At 58.6% G+C, this 25,684-nt stretch overlaps 2 protein-coding genes across 4 annotated transcripts in view; one reads left to right on the plus strand and one right to left on the minus strand.

Moving 5' to 3' along the window:
* The window catches only part of BIN3 (bridging integrator 3), a 43,612-nt gene extending 24,596 nt beyond the window's left edge, over positions 1-19,016 (plus strand). For all 3 annotated transcript variants that reach the window (XM_056362963.1, XM_056362962.1, XM_056362965.1), the window contains 3 exons: positions 7,749-7,890; positions 9,935-10,069; positions 15,544-19,016. In XM_056362963.1, coding sequence (XP_056218938.1) covers positions 7,749-7,890; positions 9,935-10,069; positions 15,544-15,690 — 424 coding nt within the window. In that variant the 3' untranslated portion in view covers positions 15,691-19,016. The remainder of the gene's footprint in view (positions 1-7,748; positions 7,891-9,934; positions 10,070-15,543) is intronic.
* A 2,558-nt stretch (positions 19,017-21,574) lies between these two features.
* C18H8orf58 (chromosome 18 C8orf58 homolog) lies at positions 21,575-25,480 on the minus strand. Its single transcript, XM_056321677.1, is given in 8 exon segments — positions 21,575-21,806; positions 21,885-21,988; positions 22,069-22,156; positions 22,254-22,300; positions 22,303-22,359; positions 22,362-22,443; positions 22,496-22,950; positions 25,397-25,480. Coding segments are annotated over 8 exon segments (966 nt in total). The 5' UTR covers positions 25,446-25,480; the 3' UTR covers positions 21,575-21,722.
* Positions 25,481-25,684: the final 204 nt, after the last annotated feature.

The following is a 25,684-nucleotide window of genomic DNA, read 5'->3' on the forward strand; positions in this document are numbered from 1 at the left end:
ATATTGGGGGAATAGTGGAGTCTTACAGGACACAGGGGCCGTTGGTTTGTTCCTCCCTGGTGCAGGTGCGGTGCCCGGGAGCACTTTCGCCAAGAGGTTTCAGCTCACAAGGTGTAACGCTGAACTCGCCGGTTATCTGTCTGGTCCTTAGCGAAATGTAAGGGTGTTTACTTCAGCATCCTGGCTGCTTTCCAGTCTTGGCAATTCTCTCCAACTTCCTAAATTTCCATTGGACTTGAATATGGTATTTTTTTTTTTCCCCCTTCCTGCCCTTTGGCACCTGCAAACAGTTGCTGCGTGCTCTTAAACAGCTTATGTTTCATGCTCGGAGAGGCTGCATCTCCATGCTGAGCGAAAAAATGTTCCTTTCGTTCTCTCCGACTCTCCGCGAACGTAGGTACGTGCATGGCCGAGTCGTGCAGCCAGGAACATTTCTAAGGAGCCCAAGGGTCCATTTTGAAGCTGATGAGATGCAGGAGAGAAATGCAGAGCTTGCACCTCCCCTTGTCCTGCTGGCAGATAAACCCCAGCAACATTTCTAGGATAAAAGTTTCAGATTAATGAAAGCTGCCTTGAGGAGCTCTTCTTATTTCCAGTTAGGTATTGCTTCCCCTCGCAGAGACAGTCCTCCCTAGCCTCTCCCAAACTTGCTTTGACCTAGAAAAAGGCTTTTGCTACAACAGCTGCACTTTATTACATCTTCACTGGTGGTCTTTTATGGTTTATTAGCCAAAGAAACAGATAAGTATAATCCAGGCAATTATCATTAGTGGTAATATATCGTAATCAGAGGCACATGTGCAGTAAAATCTCCATTCAGTTGTCCAGGGATAGTAGGTTTCCGACAAATACTGTAGAATTTGTTGAACCATGGAGAAGAAAGCAGTAGTAGATTTAGAGGGGGGTGGAGGCTCGTATTGTTTAAATCCTTCTGCTTCTGGGGATGTAGGGTTATTCAGAGTTTTGCTTTTTGAGCCCCAAGAAGCCCTTGGCTGGGAATCACTCATTTAACTTCAGGGAAGGAGCAAAGCTCTGGTGAGAATATTGCATATTTCAGCGTTTGGGTTGGGCAGGGAACTGGGGTGGCTGGGAAAGGTCAGGAGGGGTCTGCTCTCCTCTTTGGGAGATGCCTGCATAAATTCACACCACATCAGTGAATTTGGGGCAAGGGGGAAGTAAAACAGCTGGTTTTTACTTCACTCTTCCAGTTCTTCACTCCGGCTTGGGTGAGCAGCGAGGTGTATTGGCTGGATTGGGGATCGGTGATAGACTCTGTACTGTCATCTTAGTATTAACGTATTGCGTGTCAGTATTTAAGGAAGGAAGCAGCTTAAATTAGCCAGGTGGTTTGGAGATTCACGGGCTTTAATGCTTTTTACGTTTGGAACCGATTTTCAGTGCCGCAGGGTCTCAGTTTAACAAACTCCAGCTGTCTGAACCTCCCTGGGCATCGGGCTGTCGTGGTCACCCCGGTACGGTACCATCCCCTTGGCTTGGAGCACGGTCCTGCTCCTGTAGCCGAAGCCGAGGAGCTGCTGCGGGATGGGGAGAGGCTGTGGCAGGGGGGACGCAGTGGGCATTGCCACCTGGGTGCCATCAACCCAGGCTGGGTGCCATCAGCCCGGGCTGGGTGTCAGCGCAACGGGAGGTCCCAGAGGTACAATCCCAAGAGCCGTTCGCAGCAGATTGATGTAGAAATTCAATTAGAGCTGGATGTCTGCAAATATCTGCCAGCGATAGCAACCGGTGCTTGGCATCCACCGAGCATGGGAGGGGGGGTCGTCGTCGTCTTCTTCCCACACCCCTGCCATTAACATGAACCCTGGAGCTGCATTTCCTCGCCGGCAGCCGAAGCAGATAACCGGCCACCAGCAGCCCCAGGGGTACCCGGGACCGGAAGCAGGAAAAGCCGCTTTCATGTCCTTAACGAGCCCCTAATGAGGATTTCGTGCACAAAGCTAGCCACATGGCTGCCTGGCCCCCTCCCGCCGCGCGGGGCTCTCAGCCTAATCCCCAGCTCGCTGCTTTTTTGTACCGTCATCTTCATTTCTGTTCCTTTTCGCTCTGGTCGGAAGGGCTGGTTTTAATTTCCCCCTTCCTGGTGGGTGGACGGGCCCACGACGGACGTGTGGGCACGGGCTGAGGAATGGCAGGCATCCCCCAACATAGCCCAGATGCTTTGGCCTCGTGCTGAGCCATCCTCGGGCCTCTCCAAACTTCCTCCTCATCTCATCCACCGTCACTTTCTTTTGCGTCTGATGCTCCCCAGCTCTGTTCTTCCTTTTTCCCCTGTCCGGTGCCAGCTGTAGATCCTGTCCTCTTCCTTTTGCTTTCGTTATCCAACCGCTTGTCCTTAAAATACCATAGGGAAGAGCGCATGTGCATGCCAGCCTAGTCCAGCTCACGGGGCTGCCAATGAGAGCGGTCAAGACACTGGCAAACAGGGAGAAATAAAGGTTTTACTATTATTTTTCCCTGAGCTGAAGCCCTAGCACCTCTTTCACGTTGCTGACGCTAAAAATGGGGACTGGAGGAAGCCGCAGGGTGAGCACTGGGGATACATCGGGGGTGGAGAGGGAGAGGAAGAGGTGGGATGCTCGGGGACCTTGCTGCAGGCAGGGAAGTGATGGGATGGTCCCACTCTTTGTGCATCCCTGCCACAAGCTGCTCACCGGGTTTGCCGGCAGCCTCCCACTGGAGAGGGAGAGAGGTTTTCAATCTTCAAGGCACCAGACTTGTCAGCTGGGCTGACTAGCGAATGAATCCGGCGGCGGCGGGAATCCTGGTGGCACTTTTATCCTCCGTGGCAGTGTCTCTCCAGCTCTGTCCTTTAATTACGGGAAGCTGAAGGGAGGCTGGAGCGGAGACGAGGTGGCAACATGATTTATAATTCAGAGAATCCAGCGATTTATGGGTTTTTTCCAAGGCTAAACTGTCATCCTAAGAGGAGTTCACCAGTACATTCCCCCTCTCCCCCGCCCAGCAGCGGGGAGATAGTAATTTGTATTTTCTTTTAGTTATCCCTGTGTATCTCCCCTCACCTGCTCCTCTTAAGCCGCCTGTACTGTAATCCCCGCTCAGCAGCCTTGCCTAAAAAGTGACAGGGAACAACAGCAGCTTATTCTGCAAGCTGCTTTTGTGGCGGGGGCTCTAATGCCCTGTGCTGCTGTTTTACCTTCGCTCCCACTCTGTGTTTTTAGCACCGTACCCACCACGTTTTCTTTTAAGTCGGCTTCAGTTTTCTTTGCTTTGTATTAAAAAAAAAAAAAAAGTAAGTCTCGAGTAACAGAGGGCGGTCCTGGGGATTTGTGAGCGGTTACGGCTGTCAGACCCTCTCATCCCCTAGAAAATCAGGGTCTGGGTGGAGCGTATGAGGAAGGATGGTGCTGGCCTTATCAACAAATACCCGCACCAGCTACAGGGCTTTTCACCCGCACTTCTTGCAGCACTTTGTAGCAGGAGAGATCGTTGTCCCCGTTCCACCATGGGTAAAATGACCCAGGTTTGCTTGTGGGGCTTCCCTGGTCTTTCTAAAGTGCTGTCGTTCTGGGTTTCGTTGTTCAGACATCCAGAGTGCCTGATGTTCTTTGGATGTTGCTCGCCACCCGTGGCACTGATGATGGTCCTTGTCCCTTGTCTGCTGGCGCCGCGGCTGCCAGGAGGGTTTGCGATGCTTAGCCAAAGGCTTTGGAAAAGACTTGAGATCCTTGTGGGGTTGTTCTGGCAGGGCTTGGGAAGCTGAGGGATGTGTTTGTGGATGGCAGCAGCTTCTGGAGCCTCTGTAGACGGCCTTTCTGCCAGGCTTTCCATGAGGAGCATTTGTAAATAACATGCATGAGATATTTGCAAAGACACTGGGGTGACATGTGAAATGCAGCAATTTATTAAGTCATCAGAATAACTTGGCAGTGGCGGGAGCCCGTATCTCTCTATCACCCTTCATGAGTGTTTACCACCCCTGGCACTTGACTTGAGATCGTGTTTCCGTGTATACAGGGGAGAAAAAGCCGGGCAGGACTGCAGCATGGGCGAGAAACCCGCTTCTGAACTCCCGGGGAGTTTCAGAGCTGCTGGGTTAACAGGGAATTCAGGCGGAGTAATTCCTTCAGGTGCCAGAGGCAGCTTCGCCTCAATCCAGATCAGTCCAAGAAGGAAGGAGCATCCTTCCCTGCTTGAGCTGAGCTAATCCTGCATGAAAATTAAACCAGGTGACTCACGAGGAGAGCTCAGTCTGCATGGGGAGAGCTTGGTTGGCACTGGGAGAGCTGGGTTGGGCACGCTGGTGGCGTCTGGAGGAGCCACAGCTGGCCAAGTCTTTCCTGGTGGTGCCAGCGGTGAAGGACCACGGCACCAAAGCAACCTCAGCTGCCACGCGGGGTTTAGACTTAGAAATCCCCATGCCACCTCGCTACTCAGCTGTGGCTGCTCAGGAGAAACTCCAGCACTCAAGCAGGTTTCAACTTTGCTGCTCACAGCCCTTAAAACCCCCTCAAGCATTTCAGGAGGGTGGTTTGAGCCCCCTGGGCACATCCCTCAGCAACCCATCACTTAATGCTGATGTTCCTTTCCAGTTCCCCAGGCCAGCCCGGCTTTGGATCCAGGAGCGGGAGTGATGCGTTGTGTTAATGGCAGCTTGTGGAGCTGAGCCACCCCCCTTCCCCCTCTGAAATGCAGCGTATAATCTATGCATTAAAAGTCCTTGTGAGACAGTAGTTGCTGTGCCTACACAGTAACAGCCTCTTCAGATCCAGCGCTGTAGATATTTTTTTAAAGCACTGCTGGAGTACAGTGTCCTTCCATTATGGGCTGCGAAATTGCACTGAGTTGGTACTGGGAACAAAAAAAAAGGGGGGGGGGGGGATAAAAATCCAGCCTTTTTTCCTTTTTAAAACCAGCTTTAACTTCAAAGTAAATGGAAACTGTCTCGCTGATCGTCTTCTGCATTCGCTCTTGCTATATTTCTGAGCTAAAGGGTTCGCTTTTCCCCTGCGGTAGCGAGTTTGTAAGATGTAAATGGCTGCGTGCTAATTCTCTGGTGTCTCGTGGCTCTTTTAATGTACGAGCACCGTGGAAGTGCCGAGCGTGAGGGAGTGTGTAAGAGAAAGGACTCGAAAGCCGGACCATCAGAAAAGCACCGTTTCAAAGCTGGTGTTGGGTACCGACACAAGGCTCGGCTTTTTTGAGGCATCTTCTTGATAAGCCTTTTCCAAGAGCTGATAGATGCGCGGGCAGTGCTGGCCACATCCAGGCCACGCTGGTGGCTTGGCAGCCCCGGAGGGATGGCCGCAGCTCAGCGTTTGGTGCACAGCCTCCCTGCAGACCAGGGGAAGGAGGATTTCCCAGCCCCAGGCCACCTCCTTGCATGTTTCCCAGGCTCGGAGGCAGGTTGTGGAGGAGCAGCGTGTTCGCCCCCATCAGCCCGAGTGAGCTGCAGCTCGCTTCTTGGATGCGATGCACAGAGGTATGAGGTTGTGTGCCATTGCCAAACCTCCCCCTCTCGGGGATATAGGACAAAGATAAAGCCGAGAGCCTCTGGCCTGGTGGGATCCATCCTTTCCATTGCCAACTCGTTAATAATTGGGAGAAATTTCTGCAGAAGCTGCAACCTCAAGCTGCTGCCGTTAAGCGTGCTCTGTTGCCAAAGAACGCTTGTGTTGTTACACCGAGGAGACCTCTCCACCCGGGTACCCCTTCCCCTCCTCCGTGCAGTCCTTACTGCCCATCCCTATTTCCCTAGCCCTCTCACGGCATATTTTTGGCCCTTATGGAGAGGGAGGAGATATTTTAGCAGCCAGCCATAGCCCAGGAGATGGTGAGTCCCTGCTTGGAGCCCAACGCGGCCAGGACGTGTAAGCCACCGCGGCATTTCAATATAACGGGGAGCCGTGTGTGAAGGTTACCATAAAAAGCAATGTCAGGGCAGCAGCATCTGATCCGCGCGCGGGCAGCTGGGCGGCAGGGTGACGCTGGGTGAGCTCCCTGATGACTTTTGCAGGTCGCTCCTCGTGCCACGGCCCCAGCTGCGACAGTCTCTCGCGATAGTCTGGGTCGGAGGGAGAATAGCATCGGGTGAGCCCATGAGAGCTTTGCTGGCCGCGCGCGGGCTGGCCCTGGTTATCCTCAGCCGGCGGCGTTGCAGGAACGCGTCACTGGTTCGGTGGGGGATGCTTGAACACAAACGCCTGAACATAAATTCGTACTAAAACAAACCCTTCTCCCTCGCTTCTGGCGTTTGCCCTTTGCAAACTGGTTGAAAAAAAGGCTCAGGGACAAAAGCTTTGCCTCTGCACCCGCCGGTCTGGCACATTAGCACCCTCCGGGGTGAGCGCAGCAGCGGAAAATGAGATTTTAATAGGGGATGGAGTGGCTGTGCAGGGCTGCAAACGCCCGTGGTTTTGTTTGAACCCCAATGGCTCTGCGTTAGCCCTGCATCTGATTACATCCAAAGCAAATTAGAGTCGTAAAGTGAGATTTCTGGTTTTCTTTTTGCTAATGTGCCCCCCGGCCTGGATTATAGGGTTAGGGTTGGGTTTTTTCTCTTCAATTTAAAGAGATCAGAAAGCTCTTCGCTTGCCTCTCAGAAGTAAAAATCATCACCAGGCTGTTTAGATACATCTTTTTCACGACTGGTTCCTGGCCTTGGCCCCCCAGAATGACCCTGTAATGTGTGGAGATTAAATTAATATATCCAGAGGTAGCATGACCCATTTCATATGAACCCACAGCCCAGCACCAGCGCAGTCCCTGCCAGTATAATTTGATTTACTGAAATTTGGGAGACGAGCAATGCTCCAGTTTCTGGCTCTCCCTCTTCTGTCATGTTCAAAAATATTCTCTCTTGTCTTCACCGTCAGATGTTCATGTTTCCTCAATTTGTAACACATTTTAATAATATGAATCTTCCCGTAGCCTGGCTAATTGTTGGCTGCTGTTAATCCTTCTGTGTGGGGTACAGAGCTCCTCTTCAGCTGGGCAAGCCTTGCTGTACAGCAGGCTGAGGTTTGTGACCCTAGGAATCGTTTGGAAAAGCAAAAGTCGCTGCAGTTAATATTTATTTTGCACTTCATATATATTTTTCCTGGACTTTTTGATTCAACTCCTGCCGGCTCATTCCGTTTCCAGACACGGTGTTGGGGAAATACCACATTAGCTGACTATATATGGGGGGAAATTGTTTATTTTTCTCTCTTTGCTTTGCACGGTGGAGTTAACAGCTTTGTTTTCTGCAGCAGCTTCCGTCCCCATCCCAGATAAGGCAGCTCTCCGTGTTCTTGAACACAGCAGCTGGAAGAGAGGGGGAAAACTGTTAAAAATAAAGAACTAATGGTAAAAGCATAAGGGCTGGAAGGAGAAGTCAGAAGCAGGTTGGGACCTTCAAAGTACTTTTAGCAGGCTTTGCAAAATTGGCTCATTTTTTATTACTATTATTATTATTTAAAAACACACCCTTCGACACATGAATTGACCTTCACAAAAAAACCCAACAAGCATGTGCTTCTCGCTGTCCTCTCAAACACTGTACCCTGGCAAGGCTTTGCAAATCTTTATATATAAACTTAATCATTTCTTCCAGTCTCCTGGAAGATTGCAGCAAAAGCTTTTCTCTTTGGAACGGGCTTTGTTTAAACCCCTGGGTGTTTTTGGTCTGAATCCTGAATTATCTGGGAACTTTTTGGCTGGGAAGTTGCCTTGGATGCTGCATCCGACCAAGATATCCCAATCTAATGTCCTTCCCATCCTTTCACCAGGTTCAGCAGTGTGTTCCCCAGCCTGAACATGGCAGTAAAGAGACGGGAGCAAACGCTGCAGGACTACAAGCGCCTGCAGTCCAAGGTGGAGAAATACGAGGAGAAGGAGAGGACTGGACCCGTCCTTGCCAAGCTGCACCAGGTACTGAGATGCTCGCGGCCCCAGAACTCAAGTAGGGTCACCAGGAAAACTTGGGAAGAGCTTTTCTCTTGGTGCTTGACATCCATGCCAAGCCGCCGTGGAATATAACATTTTGGGAGCATGACTTTTATTGATGCAAAATTGCCACGTAGGGTGCTTGCTAACAAATGTGAGTTAGAGCACTCAGTGAAGGGAGAGAGCCAGTTTTCCAAAATAAAATGGAATAAAAGCCATGGGAGCTGGGGATGCTCGGAGGAGCGGCCAGCGCTGAAGTCGATGCGTAGGGGATTTCCCCCTGACCTCCGTGTCCGAGCAAGCAGCTGGGTGGGAAGAGGGGGAAGATCAGAGCGTTTTGAGGCTTTGTGTTTGCCACCTGTTACAAAAATTAGTCTTGGAAAATTGCAGTAATTGGTTAACAGGAAGCTTTGCCAGATTCTTTTCTCTCTCCCGAATTTTAGCAAAATCATGATTATTATTATTTTTTTTCTTACATTAAATCTTCACCAGCATTTCTCCCCCAAATCTGTCACTCCTGCAGAATGTTGCTTGATCCTCGAAGGAACAGTTGACTTTTTCGGCGTCAAAGAACATGTATTTTTCTGATGACTTTCCCCACAAAAATTAAGTTTTGTGTTAAAGAATAGCCCTATCAGCCTTAACAAAAGAGACCTCCGATTTAATAGTAAGCAGCTTACATTGCTTAGCCTCAGTAACTAAAGCTGTGGCTGGAAAAATGTGAATGCTTTTGTCGTGGTGATTAAGCCGGTTTTAGTTATTTAATTTTTCTTCCCTTAATGAACTTCTGTGTGATCTAAGTCCTCCCCCCCAAAAAAAAAAAGATCTTAACTAACTGAGCTTAAAACCTGCAGGAGCCTTAAGCAGTCCTGAACCTGGGGCGTCCGAGAGGTCCGCAGATTTGATGGGAAATAATAGCATAATCTCATCCAGGTATTTTTATTGAGCTGCAAATTTGCATCTTCCCTTCAGAGCTGTTTGCTCAAAGTATTCTGCTGTTTGGTGCCCCACGTGAGCTCCACCCCAGGAGTTTAAACGCTCCTTGTTTCGTGGCAGATGATGAATTTGCTCATTTGCCTCTCAGACCTACTTAAGCCTGATATGATTTAAGGCTCTGCCAGCCCGGAGCTTTGTCCATGCCATCCCTCCGGCGTGCTGTCCCAGGGAGCAGGACCGGCGCCGCGGCTGGGCTCGGCTCGACGGCTTTCTCCCGCACCCCCCTCCCATCGGAATGGCACCGGGATTAAGTGGCAGACTTGAACCGGTCTAATATTTCACAGCCCACCCCCTCCTGCCCTTTTCCACACCATCTCAGAGACATTTCCCTTTCTCCCCACGCTTCTGTTTAAAGAAGCCAGTTGGACACGCTGAGCTGAAGGTCACGGGCGACAACGACGGTGGGGGCAGGATCCTCTGGCGATGCTCTTGGGAATCGCAGGGCGAGGGGACATGGATGTGGCTGGGGATGTTCTCCAGCCTGACTGAGCTTTGGGGCTGATTTTTGTCCATGTTCTTCTGAAGGGGAGAAGAGTGGCTGGCTCATGATCTCTGCAGCAGCCTCTCTAGGTGCCCCATGGCTTACCAGGGTCAGAGCTTTGGTCCCACCAGGCTCCATTGGATGGTCACTTGGGTCCCACCAGGCTCTGTTAGTGGTCACTTGGGTCCCACCAGGCTCCGTTAGGTGGTCACTTGGGTCCCACCAGGCTCCATTGGATGATCACATGGGTCCCACCAGGTTCTATTAGTGGTCACTTGGGTCCCACCAGGCTCCGTTAGGTGGTCACTTGGGTCCCACCAGGCTCCGTTGGATGATCACATGGGTCCCACCAGGTTCTATTAGTGGTCACTTGGGTCCCACCAGGCTCCGTTAGGTGGTCACTTGGGTCCCACCAGGCTCTGTTAGCAGGTTGCTGGTTGTCCTTGGGTCAAAGCAGAGCAGCCTGCTGGCCTGGGGGGCCTCTCTGCAGGTCTGCCCAAAGGAAGGACATTTTCCCAGATGTCTGACTCCCCATCCTCTCTGTTTTCCCAGGCCCGTGAAGAGCTGAGGCCAGTGAAGGAGGACTTTGAAGCCAAAAACAAGCAGCTCCTGGAGGAAATGCCGAAGTTTTATAGCAGCCGCATCGATTACTTCAAACCCAGCTTTGAGTCGCTAGTCCGGGCGCAGGTGAGGTGCTGTCCCCTGTCAGCCAGGTGTCCCTTTGGTGGGACAGAAGGGCAGAAGGGAGCTTCTGGGGTCCCACCTGGGTGTGGATTGCTCTTAAGGCAAGGTACCTCTCGAGCCAAGTGACAACACGCAGGTAACACACAGCAATCCTCCACCCAAATGCCATACCTCCAGCAGTTTTGTTACAGAGCGGTGAGAGGGCATGGGGAGCAGTGTGGGGGCGGGTGGGACGCTGGGCAGGACCTTGTCCTGGCAGAAGAGCAGGTTGGCACGTACTGGTACCTTCGGTGATGTGGTGCTGGCTGGCAGATAGAAAGGGCAACTGGCCGTGAGTTTTTGCTGGTTTATATGGATCCGCCTCATATCAGGGACACTGCTGGTACATGTGTGATGTCCTGTCCCACAAGGTTGTGTGTGTAATGCAGCGCAAGCCCTGCTTATACCTTCGCCACTGGTATTTGATGGCTTTATTCCTCTGGGTACGTGGTCTCTTTGCGTCCTGAGCTCAGGGTTGGCTCTCGTTTGAGATGGTGAGATGCTCACGGCTCCTCTGAAGGGGCTTTTCTGGCTCTTGGTAACCAGAACCCGTGTGCTCTGGCAGAGATAGAGGAGGCTGCTGTGTGATCTCCACACCAAGGATTTGCAGGAAGGGGTGGCCTAAATAAACCACAGCCTGCTTTAATTTCCATCCTCCAGCTTCCTTCCGTGGCTTGCTGCCGCTCCTCCTCCATCTTCCTTCTCTCGCCCTTTTCTTTAGGCTGGAGAAGAGCGTTATTGGGATCTAATCTAGCTTTGAACTTCTGGCATCTCAGGCATACTTCGTGCCCTGGATCACGGGGTGGTCCAGTGCCAGGAGGTGGGCGAAACCACGTGCTGCTCCTGGTGTGGGCGTTTTCCTATGGTGTTTTTTGGAAGGGAGCTGCTGCAGTGACACAGGTGCGGCAGGGTGGCTGCAAGGAGGTGCAAAGAGCACGTGTTTCATCTCACCTCTGACTTGGGGTGGTGTTCGGGGGGGGTGGGGGGGGTTCTCCGCAGAGCTGCCAGCAAGTTGTCTGCAGGCTGATTCACCTACCAGATGGTGCTGATGCACCCTGCCGCCGGCTGGGTGGGTGCTGGGGATGCTGTTCTTGCTGTTCCCTTAGCAATCGGGCGCGCGGGGCTCCCTGTTCCAGCCGAAATAAGCAGACTCGCTGGAGCCACCACAAAAATCTCGCTTGCCCTTCCCCCTGCAAACCCTCTCCGGCCGCTCGCTGTGGGTGGGTGGGTTGTTTGGATGAGACCTTGAAACCCAAATGCCGCCTGCCCTGTCTGGGCGTTTGTGATCCGCTGGCAGTTTCCTTAGAGAGTGGCTTTGCCCCTCTGTCCTTGGCCACGATGTCCCTCGCCTCGCTCGTGCTGGCTCCCGGCTGCCAGCTGGCTCCCGAGCTCGGGGGGAGCGATGTGCTCGGGAGATGCGAGCAGGGAGCGGCAGGGCGCTGTTGCTGGGGCTGTTTGCAAGGCTCCCCGTTTGTACCCTCTTCTTCCTTGGGGAATCCTCTATTTTGTTCCTTGGCCGTCTGCCCTTCAGGTGAGGTGAGGATTTTTGTTAGGAAAAGCGAGCAAAATCTCGTGTTTAATACCCAAGAGGCAGCGTCATAACAAAGCTGATGCATCTCTCGTAGGCTAGACTAAAGCTGGTCCCAGATGGATGCTAAAGCATGTCACATCCCGCCCTCCCCGCCAACCTTAGATGGGAGCCGCATCCCTCTTTCCCAGCACTGGCTGCATCCTTCCACCCCCGGGGAGGGATGCACCGGTACAGCGGCATCTCCGCTGCTGGGAGGAGAGCTCGGCACTCCCCTAACGACTCATTTGTGCCAAGGCTGGGCTCAGGCCATGTTCCCCCCTTTCAGGAGCTCTCGTCTGGGGGCTGTGCAGTGTTTCCCCCATCGCAGGTGGCTGAAATAAAAAAGGGAAGGGAAGCGACTTGCCCAAGGTAACTTAATGAGTCAGTGGCAAGCCAGGAATAGCACCCAGGAGCCCTGACTCACCACCGCAGCGGCTGCTCACCTGCAGGGACCTGGGCAAGGGCGGGGGGGCAGCCGGGGGGCTGCTGCGGTGATGCCGGGAGCATCCCCATCCCCACATCCCAGGTCTGAGCCGGAGATGGGAGGCATGTGAACAGTGACGGGCTCTGCTGACGCCCCCAGCCAGCCCCATTCATCCCGACGCTGCTTCCCGGGTTATCTCTCCCTCCGTGCCTCATTGAGCTTATTTAACATCTCAGGGGTTTCGTGTTACTCAATGGAATTTCTATTTTCAGCCCCTTCTGCGGGTACCTCTAGGAGCGATGGTTGGCTGATGGGGCTCCAGCCTGCATCCCTCAAGGCAAGAGGCAGACTGGGAGGCTGGGGTTGGCTCTGTCCTTGCCAGCAGCTGGCACCATGGCTGGGGCTTTGACTCTGCTGTTGCTTGTCTCCGGGTCGAACCTGCCATTTGAAGGTGGCCCTGGGTGCAAAACTATATAGTTTTCCCTTTTGGGGGGCCTGGAGAAAGCAGGGGGTTTAAAAGTGAGACAAGTGTGTGACAAGTGGCACCAGCCAGCATGAGAAGCTGTGAATGGACCGTCCGCCTCTCTGGGAACAAGCCGTGCCGTGGCAAAGGAAGGACCCTGCTTCAAACCAGCTCTGGAGCAGCAGGTTTATGGCTTTGACCCAACGAGACCCTCCAAGACCTTCTCGCCGGGTGGCTGGGTTCCCATGGCACAGCTTGGCCGCGGGCCCTGGTGCCGGGTGTCTCCTGACAGCATGACATGCCCCGAGCTCGCAGGGGCTGTAACATTCAACACCAAATACTTCTGTCCACCCACGTGCCTGGGCCAAGCCAACGGAGGCAAATATTTCCCTGGCTGGGGACTTTGAAGTGGTCACATGAAGATGAAAGGGGGAGATTTGGAGCTCTGTTGCCGGTGCGAGCACGTGAACAACACTTCCTTCCCGCCTTGCGCTTTATTTTGCAGCTAGAAAACATGATACTTTTGTGGTTGGTTTGTTTGTTTGTTTTTTAATGAAATGGGCAAAAAGATGGGGCTTGCCAGGTGGGACTGCGTGGGGCAGCGCTGTGGGCTGGGGGTGAGGCTCTGCAGTCTGGCCCTGGCAGCGACCCCAGGCTTTTGTTTTGTGTAGGGCTGACACAAACACAAACTGCCGCTGCCCGGCTGTGGCATTGTAAACGCGACCTATAGAAAATCAGGAGAACACGGTGTCCCGAAACAAAATTAGTTCAAGACAGGTGGACCCGGGGCCCTTGGCTCGATCTCAAAGGCAAGTTGGAGATGGGATTTGATGGGATGGGGATGGAGCATATGGTATCCATAGCTGGAAAAGTACTGAGCTGCAGGCAGGCACAGGGCTGCCGGCAGCAGGTACCGCGGTGGCAGCCTCAGGGCGAGCTGCCTGCTGTGTGGCAGGGTCCCCCGCTGCTGGAGCTGTCAATGCCCAGAGGTTTGGGGTGCCTCCCCTCCCCAGAGACCCCCTCCTCTCTCCATAGAGGCGGTGATGGTTTTCACCCGTATTTCAACGGGAGAAAAACATCAGGGGATCAGTGCCTGTGGGATCACATTGATCAAGCACAGGAGGCTCGGATGGCGACGCATGCTGACGGCCGGGATGACTGCCTACTGGTTAGGCACTGGGTCCTACTGGGGGAGAAGAGCATCCCCAAGGAGACCTGCTGGGCCCCAGGGACCTGGTGTCTCCCGCAGGAAGGGCTCACTGGCTGTGGCACGTGGGCGGTAGCGGGGAGGGGGGGGGGCAGCGACCAAAACGTTTGCTATGCTTTGCCTGTTCAATACGAGGTGGATGCTGGCGTGGCCAGGGCTTGGGGGGCAATCTCCGGGGGGGGCAGCAGCTCTCCCGGCTGCATGCAGCTGCCTCCGGCCCTGCCACCCCGGGGAGATTCGTTTCAACGTGCCGGCGCCTTTTCTGTGCCGGAATTGGCAATGCTGCATGGCCATATGTGACTGAACCGAGCCCATCTGATGCTGGGCTGGGGATGAGGGACACGGAGGGCTGTTCCAGAGCTGCGGCGCCCAGCTTTGCAGCCCTCCGGCCGGGATCCATGCTCACCCAAGGCATTGCCGAGGGACTACGGTGGCGGCGGGTGTTTTCAGCTCGGGGCAGCATCTCTTGCTTGCGTGGGACTGGGGGCTGCAACCGGTGGGGGTGGATGCTTTGGGGTGACCTGGCTGCAGGGCTGTGATTTGTTGAGGCGGGGGCTGCAGCAGCGCCGGGGTGGGGGCTCTTGCCCGCATATCTGCCTGCTCGGCCCCGCCGCCATGGAGTGAGTTTTGTTAGTCACTGTGTAAATGAGCATTGATGCTGAATCACCCAGCGCCCACTGCGTGGGGAGACCCGGCTGTGGAGCAGCCCCCGCCGCACCCTGGTACAGATGGACCCAGGGAAGGGTGGCAGGGTGGGGGGGATGCAGGCAGCTGACAAAGGCATGTGGGTCCCCAGCATCTCCCCTCAGCCCTGCCCAAAATAAGCATCATTTTGAGCAGGATTAGGGGAGCCGGTCTCCATGGAGACTGTGCATATCTCTGCACTGGCGCTGCTGGAGATGCTGGGGCCGGCCCCGGGTGCCCACCGGGCCTCGCCTGTGCCCCTCTGCGAAATGGGGGCAACACTGGCACCGGCAGCCAGCGCTTCCCCATCCCTCCCCCCCAGAGCTGGGGGCTGCCCAGGCCAGGCATCCCCATCGGGCTACTCCTGCAGGGCCCAGCAGCCCTTCGAGGTGGGGGTCTGCCTCTGCCACCCTGCCGGCAGCGCCGGGGGGCTCCCACAGGCAGGGGCTCGCTGCCAGTGCCCACCGGGCACCGCGGCTTTCCTTCGGCAAGGGCCTGTGCCCGAGCAGGCAGCTCGGTGCCATCTGCCTGCGCTGACCCACTGGCTCCCGCTCCGGGGGAAGCGCTGCTCGCTGCGGAGTTAATTGGCGGTGCTAATTAGCACATTATTAAAACACCCCTCCCCCTGCTTCATGCAGGGTATGGTGCTGCCAGGCGTGATGCCCGCCATGCTCGCCCTGCCCCTGCCCGGCGAGCAGGGACCTGTTGCAGAGCCAGGCAGCGTGGGCAGGCGGCTCGTCCCGGTGCCGCTGGGACGGGTGACAGGCAGGGGACAGCCCGGCTGTGGCACAGGGCTGGCGGCTGCACGGCGGTGCTGGGTGCTGGTGGCAGCCCCGTGTGTGCAGCTCCCCAGATGGGAAGCGAGCAGAGAAGGGCAGCATGTTATTAAAATGTGTTGAGTTGTAATAATCCAAGGGGGTGGTATTAACACATGGGAGGAAGCTATTTTAGAAACAGAAATGCTAAGGCAAGGGGCTGGCTCGGGCAGTGCCGCACCTCTTGGCTCCCACAGCGGAATGGGGAGGAGACCCCCTCCCCCAGCCCCTGCCCCACTTGCCCCCCTATCTTTCTTCACCCCACCCCCCAACAGGTTGTCTACTACACGGAGATGCACAAGATCTTCGGGGACCTGACGGCGCAGATTGACCGGCCCGGCTTGAGTGATGAGCAGCGGGAGAGGGAGAACGATGCCAAGCTGAGCGAGCTGCGGGCTTTGTCCATCGTGGCCGATGACTGAGCAGATGCTGGTGATGGGGAAGGGACTGGGAAATTCCACCACCACCCCCCCGCCCCCAGCTCGGCTGCTCCCCACCTCCTCCCTCCCAGGGATGGACTTGGGGGAAGGGCAGGTGGGGGGGGGGGGCTTTAACTGCTGGCTGCTCCCTTTGCCCCCGTGGCTTTGCCCTGCTGCTGGGACAAGGTGTTGCCTGGGGCCAGGGGGAAGGGAGCCCTCCTGTGCCCCCCCCCCCCGCAGCCAGGTATTGCCTTAAATAGGGGCTTGCAGCAGAGCCGGGAAGGGAGCCGTCCCGCTCGGCTGGAATGGGGAGTGGGCTGGATGCTGCTGGCCCTTCCCAGGCCCCAGCTCGATGCCACACCATCAGAGGTGTGTTGGCTCAGCACTCCCCCTCCCCACCTCAGCTCCGGATCAGGCCCTGGCTCCTTACCTTTCCAGCAGGAGGATGGGGCCTCTCCTGCTGGGCTGTTCATTTTGTGCCTTAGGAGCCAGTAGCCCCCCGGGGGGAGGGTAAAAGCATTCGAATTCCATTTTTTGAGGCATGTGGAGAGGATGATGAAAGGGCTGCGCTTGCCGTGCTGAGCATTGAGTGATGCCGTGCTCTGGATCCACTCCATTTTAAGCAGGAACAGTGCAAAGTCCCCCTAACCCTAACCCCAGGGGGATGCGAAAGGGAAATGCAACCCAGGCTGGAGCAAACCCGGGGAAAAGCGGGGTCTGGGGGCTGCACTATGCCTTTGCCGGGAGGGGGTGGGGCAGGGGGCTCCACTGTTCTTCTGTAATAAAAGTTTTTGGCAGAGCAGGGCCGGGGGTGCGTGTCCCGGGGTCCGCGGTGCCAGCACCGAGCTGCTGCCGCCCTCTGCCGCCGCCTGCCAGCCACTGCCACCGGGGGGGGGGGGGGGGCGACCCGGGGCTGCCCCCCCCGTGGGCTGCCTGGCCTCCCGCTGCAGCGGAACCGGGGTGGTTTTAAGAAAGGTATTACAGGGCTGGAGAGGGTGGGAAAGAGAAGGAAAAAAAAAAAAAAAAAGAGGGATTGAACAGCCCCCAAGGAGAGGCAGAAAGGAAGCGGCTGCAGCAAAGCACAAGAAGTAACAGTTTTACAGTCAAAGACAGGGAATTTGATCCCGAGCTGGTGGCTTTCGGTACATGGTGAGGCTGCAGGAGCTCACGCTGCTGCCCTCCGTGTCCTGGGATGAGTCGCTGCTGGAGAGCGGTTACAGGGCTGGCACAGCCCGGAGCCAGTAACTGCGGCAAAGGGACCTGCTACAGGCGTGGCAGCATCCAGGGACCACTCTGAGCCGCTGGGCAGCCTGTGGCACAGCGAGCCCCCCCGTTTGGGACCCTCCATCCTAAACAAGACTATCTGTCCCTTGCCTGTGTGTCCAGCTCCGAGCAGCGAGGTGGCCCGTGCCCTGTCACCGACATGCACGAGACTCGCTACGTAAGAGCTTTGCGTCGAACACAGGCAACCGATCGATCAGAGCAAACCCTGCGCATCCCTACGGCTGCCGTGGCTCTGCCTGTCCACCTCCACAAGGAGAGGGCTGGGACAGAAGAGGCTTGAGGGGACCCTGCCACCATCTACCACCCCACTTTGTGACATCCAGGCAGGCGAAGGCTTTACTGTCTCCTGCTGGAGGCCTGTTCCTCATCTAAGAGTCATTAGCCTAGAAGAGAGGAGAGGGGGTCAGCAGCAGATTGCAAAGATGGCACCCTGCATCCCTGCACATCCCACCCCGGCTTACCCAGCTTCACCTCCAGCATGTGGATTTTGCTCTCCAGATACGAGTTGGCTGCTCTGCTTTCTCCAGCAGCTTCCCCAGGTTCAGCACCGTGACAGTGCGGGAGATGTGGGCCAGGGCAGGAAGCAACAGAGAGGTTTCCTGGAACAAGAACGATTTGTCACCCACCGCAGGATCTCCAGCGGCACAAGCTTCACCCTGAGGGCATCATCCCCACGCTTACCAAAGAGCTCCTCTTCCCTTTGGTGCAAGCAGCCACAGAAATTTAAAATCGAAGTACATGAAGGCCAGGAGAGCATCCAGGGGCAGGACAGCGCTTGGGTCCGGAGCCTTGGCTGCTGAAACACGGACGTGCGCATTAGGGATAGGAGAAGCCAACCTCCCCAAGGCACCAGCACCGTGGAGCAGGATGCAGGCTGTGCTTAAGAGTTCCCAGGACGAGCGGGATCGCACCAGGGACATTGGGTTCCCCCCAGCTACGTACCTACATCTGCTCAGCCTTTTCTTTCACCATCCTGGCAGCCCTTTCTTGGCTCCAGGTTCCTGATCTCCAGCAGCTCTTCTCCAGAAAGACCAGGAGCCCCTTGTAGTGCTTGCAGCATCTCCTGGAAGAACTCGGCCACCATCACAGCCACATCGGGGAGGGAGAGGGGCACCAGGGACCTGCCTGCCCGTGCTGTGCCAAGCCTACCTCAGAGGAGAGCTGCTCCACCGCCTCCTGCACTCCAGCAGGGTAAAGGGGGAGATGTTGGAGCAGACAGCCTGCCTGGCTCCATGGAGATGGGCCGCAGGGGCTTCAGGCTCCAGCAGTAGCTTGGTGGTGCCTGGGGCAGCTCTGTGCTGCTCCGGGGCCTCCACCACCTGCTAAAAACTGCCTGGTTTACGTGGGAGCAGGAAGAGAAAGTGCTGGGAGCGGTCACCCAGAGCAGGACCTCACCTTCTCCAAAACACAGCCCTGTCCAAGCACCTGCAGAAATGAAAGGCACCTTTTGGGATATCCGAGCTGGACGGCACCCGGCATCGCCACGCTCAGCACCACAGCAAGGCCTCACCATCATGGGCATTGCTGCTGGTGATGGAGGCAACGAGGGTCCCTCCTCTGCCTTGGGCTGGCACAAGGCTTCCCACTCCTCCAGGGAAGGGCACGCAGCCCCAGGTGCCTGGCAGGAAAACCACCACCACCTCCCACTGGTGCCTGAACTGGCAAATTGGACCCCCAGCACGGAACACTCAGGCATGCCCCAGGTTGTCCAGCAGAAAGCAAGGAGCTGGACCCCCATAACACCTTCCTGCTGCTGGCTGCGAAGACAGGAGTGAAGGGAGCAGGACCAGAGCCCCGACAGGTCCTGGAAAGGCTGGTGACTGTCCTCAGTGGGACCATTTGCAGGGACACAGTGTGAGACCCCAGCCTGAGAGCATCCCCTGCCCAGCCCACACCCAGATCCCATGCAGTCACTGCTGGGACCGAGCCAAGCCTTCTCCCCCAGCACCCGGCACGGAGAACTTCATCTCCCCTCAGCTGTTCCTTCCCAACCGCATCACATGCCGGGCCAGGTTTAAGCAAAATAAAATCAGTTGCCACGGTTACCCAGAGCAGGGATGCTATATATAACTGCCATGCAAGGAGCCCGAGTGAGGGCCACGCTCTTCCATGGGCGACGTGTGGGGAGCTGAGCCCTGGCAGACCCTGCGCCGGCTCCTGAGTGGGCAGAGGTCCTTGGCAGCCTCGCAGGGGTGGTCTGCAGTGCCCTGGGGGGGGCAGTTGGCTGGATTAAACCCCACCTCAGCTCTCCGAAATCCACCTGGCTTCCCTCGTGGCCTCATCTGCATCGCTGTGTCACCCTGCGCAGGGCTGCCAGCCCTCCCCTGCCACCTCATCCCCAACAACCTGCCTCCTGCATCCAGTGCATCCTTACGCCCTGCAGCCCCAGAGCTGCTCAAAGCCTGGCTCCTGCTCTGTGCCATCAGCTCCTCCTGCTGTCCCTGCACTCAAGAGCTGGGTTTTACCGATGGAAACTTAACCTGAGCGTTCCTGGTGGTGCAAACTCTGCTGTCATCCAGAAACCTGCTCCTGAACAAGCAGCCCTTTGCCAGGGCTGGGTCTGCACGCCGGCAGGGACGCACGCTGCGTGCTCTCCGCACCGGGCTGGGGAGGAGGACTCCATCTTACATAGCAGAAGTGGATAATTACTGGTTGCTCGCACCACCCACAAGGTCCCAACGTTAATAGGGAGAGCTCGCAGAAAGGCAAAATTAACTCTACAATGTGGCGTGCTCTCAGCCTGGATTTCTGAAACGGTACCGAGGGAAGTGCATCAGCGCTCAGAGCTCCAAGAAGCAGAGGGGAGGGATGCCACCGCTCAGAGGTGCCCCAGCTGGTGGCACTTGCCTCCTGGTGCAGCTCAGCCTGTGCCACATGAGTGGCCTTGCACGCCAGGACCGTGGGGTCAGCGTCGGGGTGTCACAGGCTGTCCCGTGATGGGGACCATGCCCCACTGAGAAGCACAGCTTCATCCTCTTCCACCCCCAGGAGGGACCAGGCGGAGGCAGGCGGTCAGCCCGGTCGCAGCATCCCGGCTGTCCCCTTTCCTCCCTAAAGTCCCTTTTGCCTTTGGGGACAAGAAACAGCCAGGTGTGGCAGATGCCATCCCACACCAGTCCAGCAGTAAGCGCAGATAACAGCATACTGCCAAACGGAAGGGCTTTCCCCCAAAATGGGGTGAATTAACCCTTGCTGGGAATGCCAAGACCAGCACACACCTGGGTCCGCACCTCTGTTTCCTTTGGCGGGTGCTCGGGAGCCTTCCCTTGCGCCAGGTGATCTGGGGGCGCTGAGAGCAGACCTCCCTCCTGCTCACCTCGGCCCCAAAAGCAGAATCGGCATCATCCAGAGCAGCCTCAGCATCCTCTTCGGGGCCAGCCACCAGGAAGCACCAGGTTGAGGTGCCACCGGTGAAGGGGACAGCAGCCAGCCAGCCCAGGCAGAGGTGGGAGAAGCTGCGGGGCAGCCAGATGCTGCTGTACCATCTTCCTGGTGTTGCCGAAGGGGCTGAAGGCAGGGAACTGCACCGAGAGCACTGGGGCTCACCCAAAAGCAGTCCCCACACATGTGGTGTGGGAGCACCGCGCTGGCTGCCCCCAGACTTCCAGAAACCAGGGGGATCCTGTCCGACCATAAATATCCCCCTCCCCCCCCCAAAAAAAAAAAATCACTGTGTGGCCAGAGCACCTGCAAAAGGCACAGGTGGTACAGGGCAGCAGGGGAGGGGGCTGCCCAGATGCCCACATCGTCTGAGGGACACATCCCCATCATTGCCATCCACCCGAGTCACTGGGTCCTCGCCCCGGGTGGCTCAGGTGAGTGGCCAGGGGTGGTGGGGAGAGGTTCCATCCTTCCCTGGGGTCACCGCCAGAGACCCCCTGCCACCCCTCCAGCCCCGCATTATGGATGAGCACTCGCGTCCCCCGGGAAGGAGCAGTGGGATGCAGGAGGGTGGCGCAGCCGGGCTCCAAGGATGCTGACAGGGATGGCCCGGGCTGGGGAGGGAAAAATCCAAGTCACGGTAGGAAATGACCAGGAAAAAGGGGGGGGACAGAGGGGATAATGGGGTACCTGGTGGGAGGGCACCTGGCAGCTTTCACCAGCATCTTCCCCACCTGCGGTACACGGGCCTTCGCCGCACAGACCCGACGGCACGATGAGGGGCTCCACCAGCACCACAGCACAGCATCCCCCGGCCTGGCCCCCTCCTCACCAGAGCTGGAAGACCACCCCCGAGCTCCGTGTCGTGTGTCGTCCCCCCCCCCCCCCCCCCCAACACCCTCACCAGCTGCTGCCCACCCCAAGGAGCACCCCGCTGCTCCTTCCCCACCTGCCATGCAACTGGGAGCATCCCCCAGCTCCGGTGGGGATCCCTGGTGCCCCCTCCCCACCCACCCGCGGTGGCAGCTCTGTGGGGAGCAGGGGGGTCTGGACAAGCCTTATCACCCCTATCACCCCCCACCCCACTCCCTGAAGCAGTAGGATCCCCCTGGAGCCCGTCCCACCCCACCCCCCGAGGGCCAACATCACTGTGCAACGGCATATCACCTCGCACAGAGCCACCTCTTTGGCAGTGAAAAGGTTTTATTTGAGGGGGGGGAAATTAAAAATAAAGAAGAGTGGGGGGGTGCCGGGCCGGGGACCGGCCCCGGGTGGGCGTGACGTCATACAGTGGGGTGTGATGCAGTAGGTGTGATGCAGCTCCTCCATCCAGGGGCGGCCGGAGCAGGACCCCCCCTCCCCCGCCAGCCCTACCTGCATCGACCGCCCCGCAGCGAGCGGCGGGTCAGGCGGGTGAGCAGCACCTTCACCCGGCCCCAGTGCGAGCGGCCGTCCTGCTGGGGAGACAGTCAGTGAGGGGGGGGTGTCCGTGGGTGGCCCCCCACCTCACCCCACCGCCCCCCAGCCCATACCTTGTCAGGTGCCGGGGCGCACGCCCTGCTCTCGGGGGGGTCCAGCAGGCTGGGGGAGCTGGCAGAGTGCCCCCACGTCCTCCGGCACAGCTCGGCGTCGGGTGCTGTGTGGGGAGGGGGACACAAAGGCAGTGTGGGGTCTGGCTGGGCACAGCCCCCTCCCCCCACCTCCCACCCCACTCACCTGGCGCTTGGCTGTCCGAGCAGGAGCGCGGCCGGAACCCCTCACCCCTCCACGCAGCCGCATCCCGCCCTGGCAGCTCCTGGGTGGGCTGTGGGTGAGGAGAGGCACGGTTTGAGCTGGGACCCCCACCACCACCTTCCCCGTGTCCGTATCCCGCCCCCCCCCCCCATCCTCCCGGCCCTCACCGTGGTGTCAGGGCGGGCGTGCCGGCCATCGGTCGCCTGCTGCCGAGGAGCCGGTTGTCCTGCTGCAGCCGGGCCAGGCGCTCCAGCATCTGGCAGACGTGCTCAGGTACCGCAGCCCCTGCCCCGGCACGGCCTGCGGGCAAACGGCTGTTTGAAGGCTACCAGCCAACCGAGCCCCCCCAGCCGCTCGCTCCCCGCCACGCACCGCTCCCTCAGGGTCTTCCATGGTGGGTTTCTCTGGCTCCCGGGGGTCCCCGCGCCGGTTCTATCCCTAGGTCCATCCCACGCCGGCCGAGCTGGCGTGGGCAGCGGCCGGGTGCCCGCTGCCTCCTGCTGCGCAGCACCGCCTGCACCAGCTTCTTGCTGGCCGAGCGGCTGCGGGGGGGGGCGGGGGGGCTCGGTGCCCCGCTCCTCTCCAAGGGGGTCTTCTCCCGGGGGAAGCCATCAAGGGAGAAGCTGCTCTCAGAGCCCAGGGGAGTGGAGGGCGAGTGGTCATTGCTGGCCATCTCCACGCCGGAGTCCTCCGACTCCAGGAGACGCCCGCCCGCCGGGGGTCTGCCGGGGGACTGGGGGGGCGGCACGGGGGGTCCCCAGGCGCTCATCCCCACCGGGGGCTGCCGGGGGCTCTCCTGCAGCCGGCGGTACACGCTGGCGGAGGTGCGCACCACGCAGCTCTCCGCTGTCTCCCAGGGACCATCTGTGGGGCAAAGGAGAGCCGGGGGGTGTCGGGTGGGGGTCCCCAGGCAAAGGCAGGACGGGGTGCTCACCACCCCTGCATGCCCAGGACCACCACCCCTCCCAGCCTCTCCAGCCCCCCAAAAGGCTGCCCTCCCTGCTGCCATGAGGGGTTACAGCGCCCCTTGCCCAGGACCCCTCTCCGGAGGGTCCCCGCAGCAGGGGATGCTCGTAGGACAGCAGCGTGTGTCACTGCGCTCCAGAAGCACGCCCCCCCCCCCCCCCACTCCCAGGTGGCCCAGGGGGAGCAACAACGACCCTCACCCCCAACCTGGGGCTCACTAGCGCTGCCCTCCCCTCGCCACACTCCGGCTGGGTGCCAGCCCACCCAGGACACGGCAGCGTGTCACCCGTCCTCCCCCCGCCATGGGATGGCTGCAGGATGGGACCACCAGCTCCTCACGCTCATCCCTGCAGCCAGGGGAGCGTCACCACCAGGATGGGACCACCATCACCCTGCAGCTCCCGGTGGGATCGCAGCCCATGGGCGGGGGTCTTGGCCCTCCTTGTGCAGACCACTCGCCCCCGCTTCCCAGCCAGGCTCAGCGAGGCGCGAAGCTTCGGCACCTCCGGGACACCCAGCTCAGGGTGCAGAGCTGCCCACCCGCCCCCGGCGAGCCCCTACTTGGGGGTCCCCCCTGCCACATGCACTCACAGCAGCTGAACCTCCTTTTCCAGACGGCTCGGGAGCCACCCCACATCACCGAAAGCTGGAGCCGACTGCCGGGCGCGCGTCCCAGCGCTCCCTTTTATAGCCACCCCAGCCGGCGACGGGCCCCGTATCCAGAGGCACCTCATTACCGGACTGGTTCCCAACTGGTTCCTTTCAGGATTTGGGATCGGCGATACTGGCTGGACCGGTGGTTAAGGGCTCCCTTCCCGCCCCAACTGGGAAGGCGAGAGGGTTATTTGGGTGCCAGCAGGCAACCAGGTGCTGGATGAATCCCACCGCTTTCGGGAAAGCCCGCTCAGGGGTGGGATTCACCAGCCAAGGGTCCCCGGTGGTCCCACATTCCTACCCCTGCGCATCCGCACATCCTGCAGCCGCTCGCCGCGCATCCCTCGTGGGCTGGTGACACCGGTGCCCACGCGGCACAGTGGCCAGCACCAGGAGGTCGTGGCCAGCTGGCGGACAATCCAGCCGTTCAGCGGCCACATGAATGCCAGCAATGCCGTGGGGCAGCCCCTCCGCCCCAGCACGGCCGGCTGCCGCAGCCCGCAGCCCACGCGCCCCATGGCCACGGGAGCCCACGTGCCCCACGGCCACCGGCTGCACTGGGTGGCCCCACGTGCCGTGCTGAGGGGCTGCTTGCCCCCGGGCCACCACGCTTGCCTCGCCACCGCAGGGATTTCACCAAGGCTCAGAGCCCCACTGGGTGACAAAGGGCAGGGCAGGGGGGTCCCCATCACCGTGAGAACTCAAACCCGCCTCCGTGGGAGTCCCCCCCTGAGCCTGCAGCTCCAGCTCAGGCCCCCAGCACCCACCACACCCCCCAGCTTTGCTGCTGGAGGGGGCTCCCAGCACAGCCTGGGCGGGGGGCACATAGCACTGGGGAATGGGTTCCTGGGACCCCCCGCACAGCACACGGGTCCCAGGGGGCTCAGCCCTGCTGCAGGCTCAGCCCCACCAGCCCAAACACTAGAAGGCAAAACCTAGTTTGAATTCCCAGCACAGCCAGCACCCTGGGCCCCTCCCAGCAAGAGGGGCAAAAACTATGGGCACCAGGGACCCCCAGGGTCCCCCTCCAGCACAGACAGCATGAAGTGGAGGATACCAGGAACTCCCAGGGCTCCCCTCCAGCACATACAGCGTGAATTCGGGGGTGCCAGGGACCCCCCCTGCAGCACAGACACCACCAACAGGGGTAGCAGGGTCCCCCTCCAGCACAGACAACACAAACTGGAGGGTGCCAGGGCTCCCCCTCCAGCACAGACGCCACAAACTGGGGTACCAGGGACCCCCAGGGTCCCCCTCCAGCACAGACGCCAGCAAACTGGGGTACCAGGGACCCCAGGGTCCCCCTCCAGCACAGACAACACAAATTGAGGGGTGCCAGGGCTCCCCCTCCAGCACAGACACCACCAACAGGGGTAGCAGGGTCCCCCTCCAGCACAGACGCCACAAACTGGGGTACCAGGGACCCCCTCCAGCACAGACGCCACAAACTGGGTACCAGGGACCCCCAGGGTCCCCCTCCAGCACATACAACACAAACTGGGGGGTGCCAGGGCTCCCCCTCCAGCACAGACAACACAAATCAGGGAATCCCTGAGGATCTCCTCCAGCATGAGCATCACAGGCTGCGGGCACCAGAGGACCCCAAATCCAGCCCAGACCCCAGGGACAACCCCCCCCCCCCAGCTACATGGTGGGGGGTCCCCCATAGCCCCGGGGACCACCGACTCACCGCGGCCGCAGAGCGGCTCCACGCTGAAGACTCCCCGGCGGCGCAGCATCCCCGGGCAGGACGCCCCGGGGGCGGGCAGGGCTGCACCGGGGGGGGGCTGAACGGGGGGTGGCTGACCCGGGGAGGGAGGCAGGGCTGCACCAGGGGCAGGGCAGGGCGACGGCAGCGGCCCCGCTGCTCCTCCGCCGCTTTATAGGGCAGCTCCGAGGGGCGGCTCAGCCCCGGGGCGGGGCGGGGGGGGGGGGCCGCCCCCTACCCAGGCAACACCTTTGCCCCCAAGCCCAGCCC

Source organism: Falco biarmicus, chromosome 18 (genome assembly GCF_023638135.1).
Source record: "Falco biarmicus isolate bFalBia1 chromosome 18, bFalBia1.pri, whole genome shotgun sequence".
NCBI classification, from domain to species: domain Eukaryota; kingdom Metazoa; phylum Chordata; class Aves; order Falconiformes; family Falconidae; genus Falco; species Falco biarmicus.